At 32.7% G+C, this 21,248-nt stretch overlaps 2 protein-coding genes across 2 annotated transcripts; one reads left to right on the top strand and one right to left on the bottom strand.

Annotated features, from left to right (window-relative positions):
• Positions 1-1,224: 1,224 nt before the first annotated feature.
• Positions 1,225-7,393, bottom strand: Las (lipoyl synthase, mitochondrial). Its single transcript, XM_085200404.1, has 8 exons — positions 7,156-7,393; positions 6,206-6,398; positions 5,744-5,877; positions 5,281-5,437; positions 4,908-4,965; positions 4,207-4,359; positions 3,669-3,790; positions 1,225-3,012 (listed from the first exon to the last, which is right to left on the bottom strand). The coding sequence occupies exons 1-8, from the start codon at positions 7,198-7,200 to the stop codon at positions 2,777-2,779; spliced, it is 1,098 nt and encodes a 365-aa protein (XP_085056530.1). The 5' UTR covers positions 7,201-7,393; the 3' UTR covers positions 1,225-2,776.
• Positions 7,394-7,767: 374 nt separating this feature from the next.
• Positions 7,768-19,891, top strand: LOC146529774 (uncharacterized). Its single transcript, XM_085200477.1, has 15 exons — positions 7,768-8,147; positions 8,741-8,847; positions 9,944-10,073; positions 10,802-10,876; positions 11,207-11,326; positions 11,694-11,834; positions 12,333-12,452; positions 12,828-12,968; positions 13,368-13,682; positions 14,517-14,662; positions 14,871-15,031; positions 15,768-16,084; positions 16,641-16,754; positions 17,338-17,500; positions 17,970-19,891. The coding sequence occupies exons 1-15, from the start codon at positions 8,064-8,066 to the stop codon at positions 18,653-18,655; spliced, it is 2,820 nt and encodes a 939-aa protein (XP_085056603.1). The 5' UTR covers positions 7,768-8,063; the 3' UTR covers positions 18,656-19,891.
• Positions 19,892-21,248: the final 1,357 nt, after the last annotated feature.

The raw sequence follows: 21,248 nt of genomic DNA, 5'->3' as shown, positions 1-21,248 counted from the left end.
TTACATTCAACCCCATAACTGTCATCAAATGATTTTAGATGATTTCTTTCTCTGTAATTAAATTGCATAATTTGTATAAAAAATCGTTTCAACCGCGTCATCTATACTAATATTTGAAACCGAAGAGTTTCTTTTAGTTGAATAGTGTAGAAACTCAGAAGCTACTGCTTAATAAAAGTATTTTTTGTTATTTTGTGTTGGATAATATATTTATTCAAGATCATACTTATAATTTCCATGTAACACAACGTACCTGCGATCAGAGGTACCTACCACTGGATCTCAGAATGCGTCTTATAGAATTCTTATGTTATTCCCATTTAACTAATATTACACTCGTAATGTGATAATATTATTCAGAAAGATCGAAGTGAATTTATTGAAAATGTATTTCTTATATACAAAAAGCCGCATCCACACGACTTTTCAAACAAGACACAAGTCACGAGTTAAATTAGTACATTTTCTGTATTCAGGGCGTCGGCGTCGGTCGCTCCTCGCTCCTCGTAGAGGCGCCCGTGCGTACCGTACATACGGCACGATAGAGGCGAGACAGATGTAAATAGAGAGATGGCGAGAGAACAATTGCTAATGAGTTTTAAGGAAGTGCAAGGAACATTGAGAAAGTAAGTTTTGGACAACAACTGACTGTAAACGCTATGGTAATGGATTCGATTCCTGCTATACGGAATATGGTAGACGATGCGGGGCGGTGAGTTCTGCCTTTTAATAAGCTATGATTCGAAAAACGATTTTTTCTTGAAAGATTTCTTCTGCCGTCCCTGCGGCAGGAAAAAGCGTGAATCTGATACCATTGAAGTTTTTATATACTGAAATAAAAGATGTTTCCGTAACCCTTTAGCCAATTACTCAATATAATATGGATACAAAGAAGAAATAAGAATAGTCAATGGCGCGTTATGCTGCTAGATTCTTTTATTCTACCTCATAGTGTGCTGTTAATATATTTAAATGTATTTATTCTTATATTTTCTGTTATCTTTTTTTAGATTCAGGTTGTATCTCGTATAGCAGGTTAAACAGAGACAGACCACACACAGCGTGCTATATGAGGGACTCAACTCCTCAAATCAAAACATATATTCCTTTGAGTGGAAATCAAACCCAGAACCGGCGTTTACATTCGGAGGCTGTGTATATTTTGTAAATAAATTTCCTTTTCACGTTCTTAGGGTATATTTATAATAAAATAAAACAGTCAAGTACAGTTGCAATGTATATTTACTTAAATAAATAATCTATGTAAATAAATATATCTGAGTATTATTTATTACAAATCACTTTTCCTATGCTTATAAGCTATATAACCATATATTACAATGTTGTCTGAAATCACGGCGTTAAGTTCCGCCACGCAATGTCTCGAAATCAAGTAGAAATACGCTGACGCAATTCCATTGCGACAAGGTGGTCATAGTGATAAAACTAATTTGGACATCGAAATAGAAGCAGTACTTATTGAATCTGTACTACTTGTCTTAAGCCTATTAAATTTTTCATCACTATGCTTGTTATATGTGCAATATATAAATATTTATACCATTTTGAAGGCAAATTCAGGTATTTTTAAATACACATTATTTAAAATTACTTAAATTTGTCTTCAAAATTACTATTATTATAGAACTAAAACAATAAATTAAATAAAATCAGAAAGAACATATTGTGGCTCAGCGTCTGACTGTAAACGCGACGGTTGTGGGTTCAATTTATTCGTTAAATTTATTATTTACATTTTCTCTCTCTGCTAACAAAACAGAGCGCAGCATTAAGATCCACCACTCAACACGCAATGTCTTAAAAATTTTTCGGATAGTGGGAACGGAGTGATATAGCACTTGTTTTCTTCTGCCTACCCTGCGATATAGGAGAAAAAATAAAGAAATCAAGAAAAAATACCAAATACAAAAAAAACAACAAATCCAATGTATTTCCCATTCTTAAAAACCTTTTCTTTCTGTCTAATAGTTTTGCTTTCCAATCCTTAGCTAATCTCGATATAAAGAAGTCGCTAGATCTATAAGGACATTTAGAGATCCACTGGCATTGTATGGGTGACATAAGTTATTTCTGAAATATTTTTATTGACTAAAAATTAGTTTTGACGACAAATTTAAGTGAATGTTATTAAAAATACATTGTATAACTTAATATTATTAAGTACCCATATAAAACAAATAATCCTTGCGAAGAAATTTAAAAAAGTCACCAAAAATTTAAGAAAAATAATAGAAACTTACCAAATAAAACTAAAAATCAAACACTACAAAAGTATAATTTATTTGCCTCAAATGCCAAATATTTTCGCTTTCCTGTCCTTCAGTAATGTCGAAATAAAGAACTAAGCAACAGTATAAGAAGACCTCACTAGAAGTGTTTTTTTTTTATGGAAAAAGGACAAGGCAAACAAGCGTTCGGGTCACTTGCTGATGATCACCGCCGCCCACGACCCCGTGCAGCACCAGAGGAGCTACAGGTGCATTGCCGGCCTTTGAGGTGGAGATAGACGTGCTTTTTGAAGGTACCCATATCGTACCGAGTTGTGTATGTTGTTTTACTTGTTGTTGTATGTTTTACTTACTATAAACCCATTTTGAAGACATTTTTTTTATTGAAATAACTTTGTTTAACTTATTATTATTAAAAAACCATGTACTTTGCTTTGCCAATAAATTAAAATAAAAAACCAACAAATGAAAAAAAGTGAAAAATACTAAAAAACAAAAATAAAAACCATTTATTTCACATCATGCTGTCAAATACTTTTCGCTTTCCTATCCTTCAGTAGGCTCGATATAAAGAACTCGCCAGCTCTATACGAAGACCTCACTAGGGGTCCGCTGGCCGTGTAAAGAAACCCTAATTGGTTCCCCATATGTTCCCATTCCTTAAATTTTGCAGGAGTCACATATTCATGGACTTTTAAATGACGTTTCGTCGGTTGCATGTATTGACCTAATGTTAGACAATCCACACCCACTGATTTCAGATCTGGAAAAGAAAAATAATGTTTTAATTTATATACTAGTCAAGAAATAATTATGATTGAATAACAAATACCAATATATTAATGTTATAAAGCTGAAGAGTTTGTTTGTTTGTGTTTATCTCAGGAACGGAGACAAGGAGAGGCATCATGCCCGGGCGCTACTCCCGAAGGGGCACCGAAAGGTCCGCTAAACTAATTAAATATATATATTTAATCAAAAACATAATATGCATTTGATTTAATTATGTAAGGCCCATTCATTTTTAATTTGGGAGTATTTTTACATATAATTATAATATGTAAAAAATACTCCCAAATACATAGAATTATATGAGTTCGCCTGGGGGACGCCGAAGAAGTATTTTACCCCGGGCGCGAGTATAGCTCACTACTCCACTGTCGTGGCCTTTATATGCTAAGAGCTAATGGTATGGTTTTGAAGGACACATCCACACTAACTGACATACAAAAAATATACAAAAATCATACATACAAAAATCCAAATAAAAAATAAACTATCCTAAAATTCAGACTATCGAATACACTAAAAATGTATTTTAAAAATGTATCTGACACAAACGGCAGTGTTAAACTCCGTAAATCAACCAACGATATATCCACAAAAGACCTAACATTAGATTGTATAATTTTTATTTACCTTTCATAGTCCGCTCCACTTGTTCATCGGACTCTCCGAGTCCGAGCATTATAGATGTTTTTGTTATAAGGTCTGGATTGATTTCTTTGGCTATTTCTAGAACTTTTAATGTTTGTCTATATCTAAAAATAAAATTTAATAAAATATATCCACGAATTAGATGCTATATTTGAAATAATTCACTAATTCATATTATCTGAAGTCCCACATTGGCTTTAAGTTTAATTTCCACTCAAAGAATGCTTATTCTTAAAATAATTTTATTTTCACATTCTAGTGAGAACTATGTCTGATTGTAAACGCAACGGTTGTGGGTTCGAGTTCCATTCGGGTAATTAATTATTTAATATTTTTATTTAACGTACTAGTATTAAAGAAAAAAAAAAGCACGGCGTGAAATTCCTCCACTGACGCAAAACTAACACGCAATGTCTCAAAAAATTGACAGTGTCTTAATACTCTGTTTGGTCTGGTTCCCTCTGCCTACCATGCTAAATGCGAGATACTGCGTGAAACAAGATTGTAATACAATACATACCCAGCCCTTCTATCCCTCACAAATGGTGTCAATTTCTCAACAGTTTCGACGTTATGAGCGAACACGTCCAAACCACTGTTTGCTATTTTCTCTATACAATCGCGGTTTCCTCTGAAATCTGGCACTAAACATTCGACAAGAATTTCTTTGTTTCTGAAAAAGATTTATTTGTCCTATATATATAGGTGTAATCGACCGACGGATCAACGGTAGTCGGTAGTCTATAGGTATATATTCAGCGATTTTCAGTGTTTCAGTAATAATAGGGAATTTGTGATGTTTTGAAAAAAGAAACTGGATTCTTGAACAAAATTAACAAATACTGACAGTAGTAATACTGAATCTTAGAGATCAATATTAATGCTAAGCTATATTTTATTAATATAAGCCGTTATATTAAAGAAAAGTGCTAAGGAGTTTGATTGAAAATTGTAGTTAGATTCAAATCCAGTTGATGCAAAAATGTATACATTCTAACAGCATTGCATGCATTTTTATTTTATTATAGTAGTAATTAATTACCTAGCAATATAGTTTAAAATAATAAAAGTGCTGAGGTATACTTTTTTCTCATCTTTTTATTTTGTATTTACCAATATCATTGAGATTTTCATTAGTATACTTAGTGAAAAGCAGTATAGTTATAAAGTAAAAATATATGAAATATACAGTTAATTTAAGACAATTTAAAAAATACTCACTGCTTTTTAATCTCTTTTACTGTTTCAGCAAAGTGTGATGATCCTCCGTCTGCTAAATCTGAATATTAATATTATAATAGACAATTTTTAGACAAAAAAATACGTTTAAAAAATCTAAGTTAAGTACCTAACATATATCATTTAAATCAAAATTATGATATTAAATGTTGTGGTTCTGTCCTTAAAATCCACATAGATTGACTGTACTGTAAGTAAATGTGAGGGTCATGGATTCGATAACAACTTGGAGTAATCAATTATTGTAATTTTTTGCTCTGATAGACACAGTGCAGGGTTGAGTATCGTCACTAAGCCAACAATATCTCCCTAACTACCCTGCTATGTGTATAAAAATATAATAAAAAATCCATACCATCTCTGTCAACAGATGTCAATACAATATAACCCAGACCCCACTCATATATAGCTTTTGCTGTATTCCTTGGTTCGTCCGGGTCTAATGGCGGCGGTGCCTTTGATGTCTTAACTGAACAGAACATACAACCTCGGGTGCATGTGTCTCCCATTAACTGTAAAAAAATAATATATAAATGAAAAAAGTAAAAAACCACTGACAAAAATCTGTTTTAAATAAATTAAGACAAAATATTTAGTAGGCTAATAGGACTCCAACTGATTATAAACACAATGGCTGTAGGCTAAATCAGGGGAATGGTTGAATTTAAATTATTTTTTAAGTTTAAGTTCCACTATCAATGCACAATGAAGAATGAAATTGAAGCTGCTTTATTATTCCAAAGGTAATAGAAACTAACTACCCTTATATGTAAACATTGTATTATAAATTACTATGTTTCATCATATTAATATAATACCATTATAGTGGCAGTAGAAGTGCCATGTTTGCCGCCACTCCAACACTCCCCTATATTGGGACATCTGGCTTCCTCACATACAGTGCTTAGTTTAAGACTTCTTAATTGCTCTTTTAAAGCACTGAACTTAGATCCTAAAATTAGCAAAATTAAAAAGGAATAATAATAAAAAAATAGTACATTTAAGTTTTCTTTGCTTTGCTTTTGAAAGTATACTAGAAAAAATATTTAGGAAAAATTCCCTAATTAATGTAAAAAACATTAATATATTAATACCACAAATTAATCAATAAAATATATATATTTTTAAAGACTTACACAATAAGAACAAACATTGAAAATTTAGAAATATCTAAAAGTTAAATTCGGTCCAATAAATTGTTGATGATTTACATAAACATACATTCTTTAGTTTAATAATTTATATAGTGGTTTTTATATTATTAATGTAAAAATACACACCAGTAGGTATAGAAGTTTTTAACCAAGGGGGTAGCCTTAACCTTTCCGACTCTCCTCTCTCCCTTTTTAACTTTCCTTCATAATCATCCCAATTCTTTGGTCTGTCTTCTGATATGAAGTCAGATAGGCCTGGTCCTTCTCTAAGCTTTTCTCGAATTGCATCCAGCTTATTTGAATATGCACATCTTTGAATCTGTGTCAATCAAATTTATAAATAAAAACTTTCAATGACCTCTTTAAGATATAGTCTATATTGATATAATAAATATTAAATGGTATTATTAATTATGATATAAGAACTAGCGGACGCGTCTAAATTTCTAATTTTACATCAATCAGTGGCGATTAAAATTTTTTTCCTTCAAAAATTTCAACCCCTTATTTGCACCCTCAGGGAATGAATTCTAGTAAACCATGAAACACATGTTCAATTAAATATTTTTAAAAGTCTGAATTTCAAATTTTATAAAAATTGGTGCCGATTTAATAAAATTCTATATAAACTTTCAACCCCTTATGCACCCTTAGAGGGAGAATTCTAGAAAACGATGAAACACGTATTCAATTAAATACTTTTAAAAATCTAAATTTAAAATTTTATGAAAATCGGTGCCGATTTAAATTTTTTTCCATACAAACTTAGAACCCCTATTTCACCCCTTTAGGGTTAAAATTTTTCAAAATCCCTTCTTCGTGGATGTCCAGATTACGAAAGTAAACATCTGTCCAAATTCCACATTTCTACCATCAGCAGTTACGGCTGTGCGTGCGTCTTACCTCAGTCAGTGAGGACAAGTCCTTTTTTTATATATATAGATTAACAACTAACATCCTTGAGTATGATGTGTATCTTCTTAATAATATTGAAGATTTATTACAGTAATATAAATAAATGGTAAAAAATCTAAAATTAACAATTAATAAAAATAACATATTTATAAAACACTAACCTCGTGACATTGTACAATATATGGCTTAAAGGACTTTCGTAACATCTTTAATAATTTTATAATCAGATCTCACAGCGTAACGACAATGTGGTCATCTCATGAGATGAAATATCAGTTCATGAACTGAGGTGATTACTTTATATAAATTAATCTATTATCTATTATCATTAAGTGACATATTACGCGATTCCACTTAAAATTATGAAACAAATACCGACATGATATTTATGTCAAAAAATATCAGCTGCTTTCATTTTATTTCTAATGTCAAATCTTTTATTGTAAACAAAGAATGATTCACCCAACGCAAAAGTTATATTTTATTTTTTATATTATATCTAAATAAAATGATTAATAAAATTTTGTAAAATAGACATAAAACCTAAATAAGAATAATTATACGTTATATATTTTGCTAATTTAAAACTTTGTACAAAAATAACTATACAAATTAATCATTCAATGATAAATATTTACTTTATTAAATAATATAATATATATATAGATAGCATATTATAAGCAAAGTAAGCGAGTGGCCGTGAGTATTTTAAATTAAAATATATTAAATTTTAACTTTTATTGCAACATTTGTGCTTTATATTTATTTTTTAATGTTACCATATTTCTCGACTTTTGCTTTGTCTAACTTTGAGATTTGTATTTTGTAGCTTAGATAAAATATAATCATATAGCCACCTATTTAAATACCTTCTATTATAAATATACCATAATATTTCCCTTATGCATTATTTAAATATTAGAAACAAACAAATATTGAGTTAAAAAAACATCGAATTATCTAATGACCTTGGGCCAAAGCAACAGCTGTCTATGAAAACCTAACCAACTTGTGAATTACAGAAATGTGAAATAAACAATTGCTAGTTATTTAATTTTAATTTAACATCATGAGGAACGTGGAGGCGCATCTTTTGGGAGATAAAATGGATGAGGCGGTCACGCATTATATCAACTCGCATCAACCACCAGAGGTATTACATTGTTTAATTTGTCGTAATGTTTAACAAGTTAATAATTTAATAGGGCACTGTATCTGAAAGGCTTCTGTATTGATAATTTCAATTCATTGTTTTACATTACGTTCATAAAAACAAACTTAATGTTAATACGTAGACATCTTTATTTTATTTACATATTTTCAATATTGTATTAATGTCTTAAACATAATATATAAAAGTTATCTACAAAGTAAAGATAACATGACAAGTTTCTTTTTAATGAAAAATATTAATTATTATTGTGTATCATACACTTGATAAGATTAAAGAGATAGTAATTAATGTTTGATCATGTTACAAAGTTTCCATAAAACATTTCATGCTGTTTTTCTATAGTAACGTTTTTATACACATTTAAATCTTGTACAGGATTTGAGAAATTATAAATTAAATTTCACAAGTATGCTTGCTCTCATAACTATATCAATACTAAATAAATTAAACTATAAAAATGAAAAATTTTGTGCCATTTTTAAGAACTTATCTTACAAATAAATATGTAAACAATACATAAAATTGTATATATATATTGTATTGTATTGTATATATCTTTTTATCTATTTCAGTCTGTCCATGTAGATGCAAATTCTTTAGCATTAAATGTGCAGGATGATACTGGAGGAAGAGTGGTTACAGTAATGCATCCACAGAACTTTCCACCTCAAATGTGCAGGTAAACTGTGATTATTTAATAAATCTAAACTATACCATATTCTACCTATTAATATTTATAAAAACCATATCTACTTAAAAAACTATATAGGTTTTTTATCATATTAATACTACATATTAATTAGATTATAATATAATTATATAATATAAGTTTTATATTAATGCAATAAAGCCATACAATGGTACTTTTAATCTACTTCTTGATATAAATGTTGCACTATGATTCCGAATCAATGACAGTTGGAGACAAACTTAATGAAATGCTTTTATCATACAAACTATACATTCTTTTCATGTGTTTTATTATTTAAATATTATTTTTATTGAATTTGTACATAATATCATAAGACAAAAGGGCTTATTATCTGACTTCTGTAAGAAAAGGAGGTTATCAATTTGACTGTATTTTTGTTTGTTACCTCAGAACTTTTGACTGGGTGAACCATTTTTAATTATTTTTTTTTTATTTTAAAGCTAGTGCTTCCCGTGTGGTCTCATTTTTTTGGACCGTTTTTGACAATGGTATCTTTAAGAAAATCAAATAAGTCTTATATTCGCATTTAGTATTCATGTGACAAATGAACATTTTACTTGCCATTGACTTCAAAATTATAAAATCTTTGTAAAATTACTTTTCACTTTTTAGTTCCTTGTTTGAAGTCGGTTTTTCTTTTTGTTAAAAATTAATTTATTTCATTGAATGGGCTAATTTCAAGAATAATTGATTCAAAAAAAAATATTTATGGATAGTCCACTTATGAAGGAAAGCAATGGGCTATATTAGATGTTAATAGTTTTCATGTATAATATGTAATACATAAACTACTGTAACTGCAGTCAAAGTAACCCTAGACAGATAAAAGCTAATATTATATATTTAGTTTACTATTATTATTACATTATAGCTTCATACTTTTCCCCACACATAGTAGGATAGACAGAGGGAACCTAGGAACCTAGTGTTAAGACACTCTATTCCCATTAAGCCACTTCCAATCCTCACTTACCACCAAATTCTAGAGGTGCCGCCTCCATATAAGAACAAGAAAATGAAATTGTATTCAGTTTGTTATTATTTCATATCAATCTGCCTGTAGGCAAGTGTCAGTAGTAGAAGGGGCATGGGTAGAGGATCTGTTAGACCCTGAAAGCAGATTAGCAGCATTGGTGGCACATCTGGCAGAACACTCCAGGTCTAATCATCATATACCTCATGGGCACAGTAAGGTTAGTTTGACATGTTTTTTGTTTGTTTCAGTAAAAATAAAAATACATACATACATTCTTATCAATGTTGAAATTATGGAAGACAAAAAAATAGGTTCCCTTCATTGCTTGTTGATTTGTTGGTTTAACAAACTTGTAATAGAGTTATTGATTAAAGGAAATTTAAAATTTTATGTTTTGTTAAATATGTTTAAATGTAAAAACATTCAAGAAATGTAAAATATATCAAAATCTATGTCTCGTTGTGTTTATCATTGCCTGACTGTAAGTAAAAAGGCTGGTTGTGGGTTTGATTTCCACTTGACCACTCAAGTGGGAATTATTTTCATTTCCTCAGCCTGGCAACAAGAAGCACGCTGTTGAGTTTCGCCACTCAATTCACAATGTCGCGAAAACTAAAACGTCATGTAGGGAAGAGAATGTTTATCACTAAGTTTCGAACTGTCTGTCTATCCTGCTATGAGAGGAAAATTGTAAATGTGTTTTTTATCTACACACACTAAACTGCACCGATCAGGGGAGGCAGAAGGAACCTAGAGTTCAGATACTCTGTTCACATTGAGACACTTCCGTTCGCCATTTTTCGCCGAATTTCGCATTGTATGTTGAGTGGTGAAACTCAACGTCGCGCTTTGCCAGAGCGAGAAAATGAATTTTCCACTCCCTCGAGTAGGAATGGAACCCAGGACCAACTGATATCTAATGTATTTAATAAAATTCCTATACAGGTGCCTATAAGAAGTGATGTAGATGCATCAGTTATTTTAGACGCCCCTATGAGATTGTTCAATGGACAGACTTTGGTATGTATTACTAACTTTTACTTGTTCATATATTATTAGTATATTTTCTGAAATGAAAATTTAATTGAATAATATTTCTCTCTTGCCAAATTATAATTCTTTAGGTATCTCCTTATAGAGTCGCTAAATAAATAAAGAAGTTATAAGAAGCATATAAGAATTTTGACGTTACTTAGAAGCTTGGACTAGGGAGTGTATGGCTTAGTCAGAGCGCTTGTATGATTTCCAAAAGGTGCGGATTGAAATCCCGCTACCTTAAAATTTTTATGTTTTCTAAAAAAGTATATCGAATTAGATTTTTAATAAAAACATTAAATATCTTACCTCCAGGAACATCAACAGGAATCAATTGTAGTGGAAGTGCCTCCTCTACCACCATTACCGCCATTACAAGACATGAAGCGATGTCCGGAAACTGACTGGTTTAGCAAAGACAAGGGGAGTTTGAAGGTTTGTTTGTAGAACGGGATATATGAGCCTAATAATATAATATATTTATTTTTTTACGAATTGAAAAATTTAGACAAGCATGATAATGGGTACTGATATTGTGTCTAAAAATATCTTCAATTTTTGCCTGCATTTGAGTTGAGGTGAATGAGACGATAAACGCAACTACTGGGCGGATCCCACTCGGGGGAATGAAATATTTAATATTTTTATTTCTTCGCTCTAGTAACTAGGCAAAGCGCGGCGTTGAGTTCCGCCACTCAACACACAGTACTTCCAGAATTTGGCGGAAAGTGGGAAACAGAGTGTTTACCTGTCTTGTAAAGTATGTTATAGATGAATATGTAATTTTATCTTCCATCCCCAGGATGACCAACAAATTCTAGGCCAAAACAGTCAAGTGCTAGACATGGGTGCGTCTCAAAAGCAACACAGCAAGAAGAGTTTGCCACATAAGAAAAGGATATCAAGGAAACTAAAGAGGAATGGATGCAGTACCCCACAGCAGGTGAAATATTCATTTATATTTGCAATATGTTTAGTGTGTTTGTTTGATCTGGCATAAGTTTGTGTGCAGTTCTTTTTTTTTTTTTCTTTAGAATCTTTATTTGTCTTTATTCATTAGCTTTATTCGTCATAAGGGTATTTTGAGTCCTAACTTGTTTTCAGGCTTTATACAAGCCTGTTACCTTCATACTTACAGTTTCCCGCCTTATCTTGTAAGCCTGAGGGAACCTACTGCTACGTCACTCCATTCCCCATATACCGCCCAATTTTGTCTTAAATAGCCGAATTCACCGTCGGGCTTTGTCTTGTTGTCACAACAAGAAAATGGAGATAATTTGTTCCTCCGAGTGAAAATCGAACTGACAACCGTTGCGTTTACATTTACGCACTATACCAATACGGCACGAAAGTGCAATAATAATAAGACCTCAATAAGTAAACAAAAAATATATTTTGTATATGTATATTTATATTATTAATATAAACCTATTCCTTACAGGATATCGTGGTAATAAACTGCAATGAAGAAGTCCAACAAGAAGAGATTCTGCCGGACAACTTTGTTGCCGCTGTGCAGCATACGGATATGCCGGAAGACACTCATCACATAAATCCTGAGGTATAATGAGATGGTTAACTATATATTTTTTTTAATTTAATTTATATTTGTGATATTATCTTAAGATAATCAAAGATAATAAAGGCTCAAAGCCTTAGTGATATCTGAAATTATTTTTTATTTTTTTTTCCCTTTTTTGTATGTTGTTTAAACGGATGAACTTTTCACTAGTGTTTTAAAAACTTTGTGTAAAATAGTAGTACTTAAAGTACTGACTTCTATTTTACGTACACACATCACTCACAAGAGCAATTTAGAAATTGAGAGTGGTTTCTAAATATGGGTCTTAGACGTTGTCTGAGATTCATAAGTTCAAATCTGATGTTCAAATAAATTTTACACAATTACTATTGACATTCCAGTTCTAATTCTCAGATGCGTCCGTTGTTCATATGTCAAATATGCGGGGAGTTCTATGGAGACGAGCAGTTAAAGTTCTATCAGCACTTGAAACATCACTATGAACCCGCTATCACCATTATAGAGAATCCTGTACCTGATTTGGGGATTGATAAGGTAAGATAGAGATAGAAACACAAAGAGAGTGTGTGAGAGAAACAAAAGGACATACAAAAGTTATTTTACTACGCTAATTGACGTCAAAACCTTATGGCGTCCGGCGTCTCCGTCGCGCAAGAGGCCAGTTGTGGCTGCCACAGGTTGAAGGTTCGATCCCTACTTGAGGAAATGAAATATTTATTTCAAATTTATATTTCCATTTCCTCACTCTGGCAAAGGGTGGCGTTGATTTCCACCACTCAACACACAAAGCCTCCAAAATTCGGCGGAAAGTGGGGAGTGTCTTACTAGGTTCCCTCTGCCTCCCCTGGTATGTGCGCAGGGGATACAGCGTGAAGCTGATAAAAAAATATATTAGTAATACTGCTCGTCCACTACCACACCTTTTTTTTACAGATGACCAACACTTGTATAGTAGACAACGTGCCCACATTACCAGATTCAATAGTAGAGCTCTCATTAGAAAACACAGTACCAAAGACAATGTACCAGCCCATAGACAAACATATTCTATACACGTCCAGTGATAAAACACTAAATTACAACACTAAAGTATATCAAACCATAGACAAGGAGGCAGATAGTGATAAAAATGATATCTATAGAGATTTGGATAAACTAGAGATGTATTTCTGCGCGAAGTGTAATAAGACCTTCAGGAAGCAGAAGCAATATGAAGTGCATTTGAATGAAGCTCATAGTAATTCGAAGGTTAGTGTTTATTTTTAGTTTCTCTCTGCATCCTGCACATTAGGCTGTGCCAGGTTGTGTGCAGGTTGGAATCTAGTGTGAGACACTCCGTTTCCATTAAGGCACTTGTGTTCCCCATCGTTTGCCTAGTTCTGGAGGCATTGCATGTTGAGAGATGGAAGTTACCAGAGCCATGAAATGAATGTTCTGTTTGATGGTAGAATATAATGTCCCACTTAGTTTAAATATAAATACTACATACTAATATAGTTTTATTTATGTACTTAATCACACTTTATTGTGCGCAATTACACATTAAGAAAAAAAAAGAAGAGTTTAAAAACGACAAAAATGTAACAATTGATACACAAAAGGCGGCCTTATCGCTATTCAGCGATTTCTCCCAGACAACCTTTGGGTTAGGAAATCTGTGTTAAAATAAAGTGGGTGGTGTAAATAAACTTACATGTCATATTAAATTCTAATACATAAGCATAATACATATATATTTGAAAAATACATACCATTATAATATAGTAGATGTACATATTGATGTCATTTCAATTGTTGTAATGTTTCTTTATGGCAATTAGAAGTACTGTTTGCATTTTTTTTATATATAGTGCTTTCCTATTATTTTGTTAAATACTAAATGCGATGCTTGTGGGTTCGATACTCAGGGAGATAAAATATTCTCAAGACAGGGTTGAGTTTCTCCACTTAACATGAAATTAGACAGAAATGGAATACCTACTATGTCTGCATACCTACCTACCCTGCTGTATGCGAGATAGAGTGTGAAGTTGTTAGAAAAGGAAATAATCATACCATAGTTTTGTGACTTGTGATGAACAGATAGAGGAAATGAACGAGTTCAGTGAGCCCGAGGACCTGATGGAGGGCATCCACGTCGCCGTGGAGGAGGGCGAGGCCTACGAGCATGTGCTGCCGCACCTTATCGTGGAGAACGGACACGTGCACCAGGAGCACGTCAGGCAGTGGTCTGTAGCCTTATCTGATCTGATTACTTAGGGTACCTGATGGACTAGGGCATCTCTGAAAATGGAAAGTTGAGAATGAAAGCTAATGAGGCTTTGTGTTTTCAGTCTATTCATTTTATGTAATATGTAGTCGTTTGTAAAAAAAAATATGAAAATGTTTATTTTTTATTTTTAAAGTTGATGGGACAATTTACTTTTGTACTTGCAGGTACCTCCGCAACACGGCTACCCCGCCGCCCGCCGCTGTGTCACCACTGTGCGCGTGCGCCGGCGCTGGCTTCTGCGCGACGTGTGCGTGCGCGCCCCTCCCGCCCGCGCCTGCCCCGCCCCCCGCTGCAACTGCCTCGCCCGCCGCTAGACAGGAGAAGGGTACGTTGTTTTTATCTTTCTTTCATATTCGACGTTACGGGTGGGTTTTTGCTCTCCTTCAACACCGTCTGTGTTACGTACATATATGTGCTTGATCTTACTTTTTATTTTATTATGTGTGTTGTTCACGTTGCCACTGCTTGTAACTTTTGTGTAGTGTCTCTTTGCTTAGTAATATATGAAACGTATGCCTTGTATTTCGTCGTGCAAGTCTTATCAGCTTTATCTTTTCCCTGCGCCCGAAAAACGTGTCGCTATCATTTATCTTCTACTATACATGCTTAATTTTTTCTCTTTCATTTTATTGTGCGCTTCTCACTGCCGATGCTTGTGGTATCTGCGAGGAAAGCCTTTCACAAGAAGGGGAGGAGAAGGCTATTTGTGTTTCTTTTCTTTTACGCGTTGTAAGTTGCGAGTCTTGTCTTCTTTCTCTATCCTCCCGCGATCAAGGAAAAGAATGTTGTTGTCTGATTCCTTCATAATTTGAAACGGTACTTATCGTGTTCTTTCTACTGTACGATAAGTCCTTCCTGATAATAGCGTACGCAAATTATTCCACTGCGATCGCTGTCTCTGTCATAATGGTTCACCAGTGCTCGTATTTTGTTCAGGAGCGACCTACTCTCGGCCCTCAGCGGTGATGTAGCGTGAGTGTGAAGTGAAAAAAATGTTTAATACTCAGTATTATTTTATGTATTTAAGAGACTTGTAACAGTTAAATATTTATTCTCTACAGAAGAAAGTTTACAACGGATATTTGAACAAGACCAACAAGATGACCAAACATTCACATCAAACGAAAGTCAAACTCAAAACCAAACTCAAACTAAATCTAAATCTATGGAAAGCCCAATCCAAGTTAAAATCGAGCCGGGAATCGAACCTAAGAACAGTAAAAAGAAAGGACAAGGAAACAAGATCTTTAAATGTACGCCATGTGACAAAGTATTCGCACATAAAAACAGTTTGTTATACCATGAGTTGATGCACGACGAGAAGAAGGAGGTCTGTCGAGATTGTGGGAAGAAATTTTATACTGTTGGTGCTTTGAAGGTTAGTATACGTTTTTTATTTTTATTATTATAGCCAAATTATATAAGTTGTGGCGCAGAGGCACAAAGTGTGTAAGTAAAGCTGTAAAGCCTACTAGTTGTGAGTCCAATCCCTACTCGAGGAAATGAAATATTTATTTAATTTTTTTTTCCATTTCTTCACTCTGCTATCAAGGCAAAGCGCGGCGTTTAGTTCTGCTACTCAACTCGCAATGCCTTCAGAATTCAACGAAAAGTGGGTAGCGGAGTGTCTTAACACAAGATTCCCTCTGCCTATCCTGGTGTGTGCGGGATACGGCGTGAAGCTGATTTGATTTTTTATTTTTACAATATTTTTACATAAATTGTAGTTACATGTAAATACGTTCGATGTTGTGGGTTCCATTCTCACTGGGGAAATTTCATTTTCAATTTCTCCGTATAGCAAAAACGCGGCATTGAGTTCCGCAATATCTTAACTCGCGTGTCTCGAAATTTGTGAGGTGCTTGGAGAACGAAGTGTCTTAACTAGATACCCTTCTATATAACGTGAAGTTTAAATATATTTAATATTTCAGGTTCACAAAAGAATGCACAATGGCGATCGTCCGTGCAAGTGCGACGAGTGCGGCCGCGAGTTTAGGCAGTGGAGCGACCTTAAATATCATAAAGCGTCTATACATTCTAGTCATGTATGATTTTTTTAAAATTATTTTATCGTTACTCAGTATCATGATTATTATACTTGTATCGTTATTATATTTAGAAACTTTACATAATATTTTTTTATTGTTTAAATGGTCTGTATCTTTAATTTTTATTTACCAATAGAAAATTCCGTAGTCCTTTCAAGGCGCCATTTCTTTGTTATTTTACGATCACAACACAATTAAAAACCATTGATTTGGGTTCTATTACATTGATAAATGCCCCCAAAATAGACTTTCTCCATCTTTCATGTACAAACAGCGATCAGTTACAATTTTGTTATATGTATAGATTATGTACTAATATTATAAAGCTTAAGTATTTATTTAGTCAACCAAATCAACGCTATTTTTTTTTATTGAAGAATCATGTGTTGGATTTTATATTTATTGAGGAAGGCTATAGGTTATATTATAACATGTTAATCCTTTCGATGTAATCCCCTGTACCTGCAGTCACTTAATATGTCATCTCATATGATAAACACAACTCAGTTACAACTACAGTTATCTCTATTTGATTACGAAAGGGCATCTCAATTAACAGCTAGTATTTTATAATTCACAGAAGGAATACAAATGCGATTTCTGCGGTAAAGAATTCGCTCGCCGCTACTCGCTTAACATTCACCGTCGTATACACACCGGCGAGAGGAAGTACAAGTGCGACTACTGTACGAAGACCTTCCGGGCGTCCTCCTATAGGCTGAGCCATATGAGGATACATACTGGTTAGTATATTTCTCCTTGACCCATGTTTCTTTGTCCCCCTTGTACCCTTTCTCCTCATCATCATCGTCTCCATTGACACCTCTACATTGGCGGTAGTGTCATAAGTATGAACAGTAGTTAGTATCTTCTTTTAACCTCTGTCTTCTTGTCCTCCCTTAACACGTAGATAAACACTGGTTAGTGTTTCGCTTTCAACCCCTTCATGCTTTCCTCCTTTCCTCTAGGAAAGTGGTAATACCATACGAAGATACACACTGGTTTGTTCGCCCCTCCACATTTTCTTAGTACGGCCCTCTTTGCCCCTTACCTCCTTATTACTCTTCCCTTATTTTAATTTAAATGCAATTGAGAATAATATCATGTAGATAAATTACTATGGTTAACAAAAATAACAATAATCATTGGGTTAAAATAAATATTTCTTTTTTTAAATGAGTTTATTGTTTAAAAAATCTTTATATTTTGCAGGTTGCAAACCCTACAAATGTACCTATTGTGATAAATCTTTCCGTGTCTCTTACGATTTAAGGCGACATATGGCTTTACATGAAAAAGCTCGTATAATAGTCGATGATACCAAGAAAAATAAAGATGATATTGACAAAAAAACTATTACACCAAAACCAGGTGAAACTAAAAATGATAAAAATAATATTGAAGATAAAAAAGAAACATCGAGATTACCAGTTCTGAGGACTTTGTTAGATAAAAAAGTTACATTACCAAAGAAATCGCCTAAAAAAGTGCGGAATGTTACAATTCAAAATCGTGATTTTAAAATCAATGATTATGAACTATTAGAAAGGCAAGAACAATATAAGTTTAAAGAAGTTTACACACAAAAAGATATATATACAGAAGAAATGAGGTTAGACCGAAATGAAGACCGAGATCTAGGTTTAAGACAAAAAAATCAAAATGAAGATGATCACTTAGCTTACAGAGGAAATACAGACGGTAAAATGCATGTTTATACACAAATAGATAAAACTAAAGACTATGAAGGTCCTATAGTGACCAATACAGTGTCTTTGAGTGAACTAAGAAATATTGACAAAGATGTAAGGGAGCCTAGGACTGAGTTACATGGTGAAAGTATAGAGAATGGCTTCTTCGAAAGACTTTCAGCATTTTATAATATTCCGGCTGTATGAAAGTGTTTCATGTCTGGATTTAAACCTGGGTCCAGTTTTTTATAACTAGGTCTAAACCAGGGTCTACACCCAGCTTATTGATGTTTAGAGGATTTTTAAAAAACTACAGATTACAAAGTTACTATAGTCCTATAGTTACTAATACAGTATCTTTGATATATCTAATTTTGACAACTATATAAGTGAGCCTAGGACAGAGTTACAAGGAAACCATAGAAAATGTTTTCTTTTAAAGATTTTTCGTATTTTATAATATTCCGGCTGTATTAAAGTTTTTTATGTGTGGGTCTAGACAGGGAGTTAGACCCAGTTGATTGATGCTTAGTGAATTTCTAAACTAATTAGAGGGATGTAATTTTTGATAGTGATTTTTTTTATAGCGTCGGAAGTTGCCGTTTTTTTTTATTACTTTTTTTGTAATAATGCATATATGTATTTATAATATTATGGCCAAATACATATGCGTTCATTTTATTAGATGGTTTTTTATATTTCTTTTTTAATTTCAAATTATGTTTTTACTTACTTAATGTTAATTTGTCCTATATATAATTAAATAGACATAAGTTAACATACCTTTATGAAACCACCGTACTGTTTATGTAAAAATAATATATTAGATATATATTACATGCACATAAGATAAATATTTATTTAGAAAATTGCCGGTATGCCCGTATTCCCGCTTATTTCAAATCCCACTACGTTAAACTTTTTATATGTTTTCTAAATAAGTATTTTTCTTTCCTAAGTGTGAAATAACATTTATAAATATTAAAAATGCATATAAGATATCTTCGGGTAATTCAGAAAATTGGTTATCCTATCCTAAATATAATATTATAAATATAAAAGTTTGTGAGATGGATGTTTGTTCCACTTTCACGCAAAAACTACTGAACGGACTGAGATTAAACTAAAATAATATAGATGATACATCATAATAAAATATAGGGTAAAAATACATTTTAAAGAATAAATAAATCAATGTCACTCCGCATCCCGCAGGTAGGAAGAGGAAACCTAGTGTTAAGACACTCCGTCCCCACTTTCCGCCGAATTCTGGAGGCATTGCCTTTTGAAAGGCGGAATTCAACGCCACGCTTTGCGTCGACACCAAAGCGACATTTTTATTTTGTGTATAATATAAGTTTAAGCGATGGAAGCCTCGTTCGGCCGCTAGTTTCTAATAATTACCAAATTACACTTACCTTAATGGTCGCCAAGTTTCTTATGGTTCTGCGTTTGGTTTCTAAACCCTTAATAGAAATACTCGATTATCGGAGATATGCTAGACATCTTACAATGATATTGTTTTAACTTTTTCTAATAAGTTCCTGTTAAATTATTTAATATATTGAGTAATGTCTACTTCTCTTTATTATAATAAGAAATGGCTAGCTGAGATATATCTGCCTGTAAATTTCATAGTGACAATGACGGTACTGATTTTGATGATATTTATGACTTTAATATTGTGTATAAAGTATTATCAATTTATTTGTTGGAATACATGTATAAAATTAACTACAACCGATTGGACTTGCAAAATTTCGTATGTTATTATAATGACTTTGTTATAGTTTCATTTTCAGTTTAACATAGTAATTCTTAACAATGACTGTGAAATGAAAATGTGTTAATTGTATGATATAAATATATAAATGTGAAACAAATTAAAAGTAAACTTTATTTTTAACCAACTTCTGTAAGAAAACGAGGTTATCAATTCAAATGTATGTTTCTTTTTTTATGTTTGTTACCTCCGAACTTTTGACGGGGACGGGACGATTTTGATGATTTTTCATTTAATTGAAAGCTGGTGCTTCCCGAGTGGTCCGATTTTTTTTGGTCCATTTTTAACAATGGTATCTGAGAAAATCACATAAGTCTTAAATTTGCATTAGGTATGTGCGCGACAAATGGACGAATAACTCAATGTCGCGCTAAACGATTCCGATGATTATTTTCTTATTTGAAAGGATACACTTCAAGGATAGTTTGGTCAAAGTTTGGTTAGGTGCTGATTATGGGATCCAGTTGAAATTGAGCAAGTTTATTTCTTTTTTTGGTAAAAACTACAAAAAACGTAAAACTAACTAACTAAACGTAAAAACTATTACAGGACAATTATATGCCCACGTGGTCCTCACACTTACGAAGCTAACAATTAGTCAGCGGCTCAACGACTTGGCCTCAACTCAAAATATACAAGGAGAAAAATCCATCCGAAATAAACAAACGTGCCGGTTCTATAAAAAGCATATATTTTTAGAATTTTTTGTGTAAAAAATATCTGGTTTGTGATAATGAGTAATATGGAATGCGGAAGTAATTTTTTACTTTAGATTTACTGCAATTTTTATATAAACGGATTAGTTTGTATAAATAATTACCAATTTTGTAGTTTATTTTGAATTGACTAATTGTGAATCTGTTTGAGTTAGAGGCTTGCCATCTTCGGAGCCTATATCCAGCAATGGACAAGGACAAGCTGATGATGATGATGAATTCTGCCTTTGTTTCCAATAATAGAAATATCAATGAATAGTAACAATAGTGGTTCGATTTCCACTCGGAAAATTATTAAATC

Source organism: Heliconius melpomene, chromosome 17 (genome assembly GCF_056956725.1).
Source record: "Heliconius melpomene rosina isolate 202511_hmr_F chromosome 17, ASM5695672v1, whole genome shotgun sequence".
Lineage (NCBI taxonomy): Eukaryota > Metazoa > Arthropoda > Insecta > Lepidoptera > Nymphalidae > Heliconius > Heliconius melpomene.
Note: the sequence above shows the minus strand (reverse complement) of the source record. Positions and strands in the feature narration are given on the sequence as shown.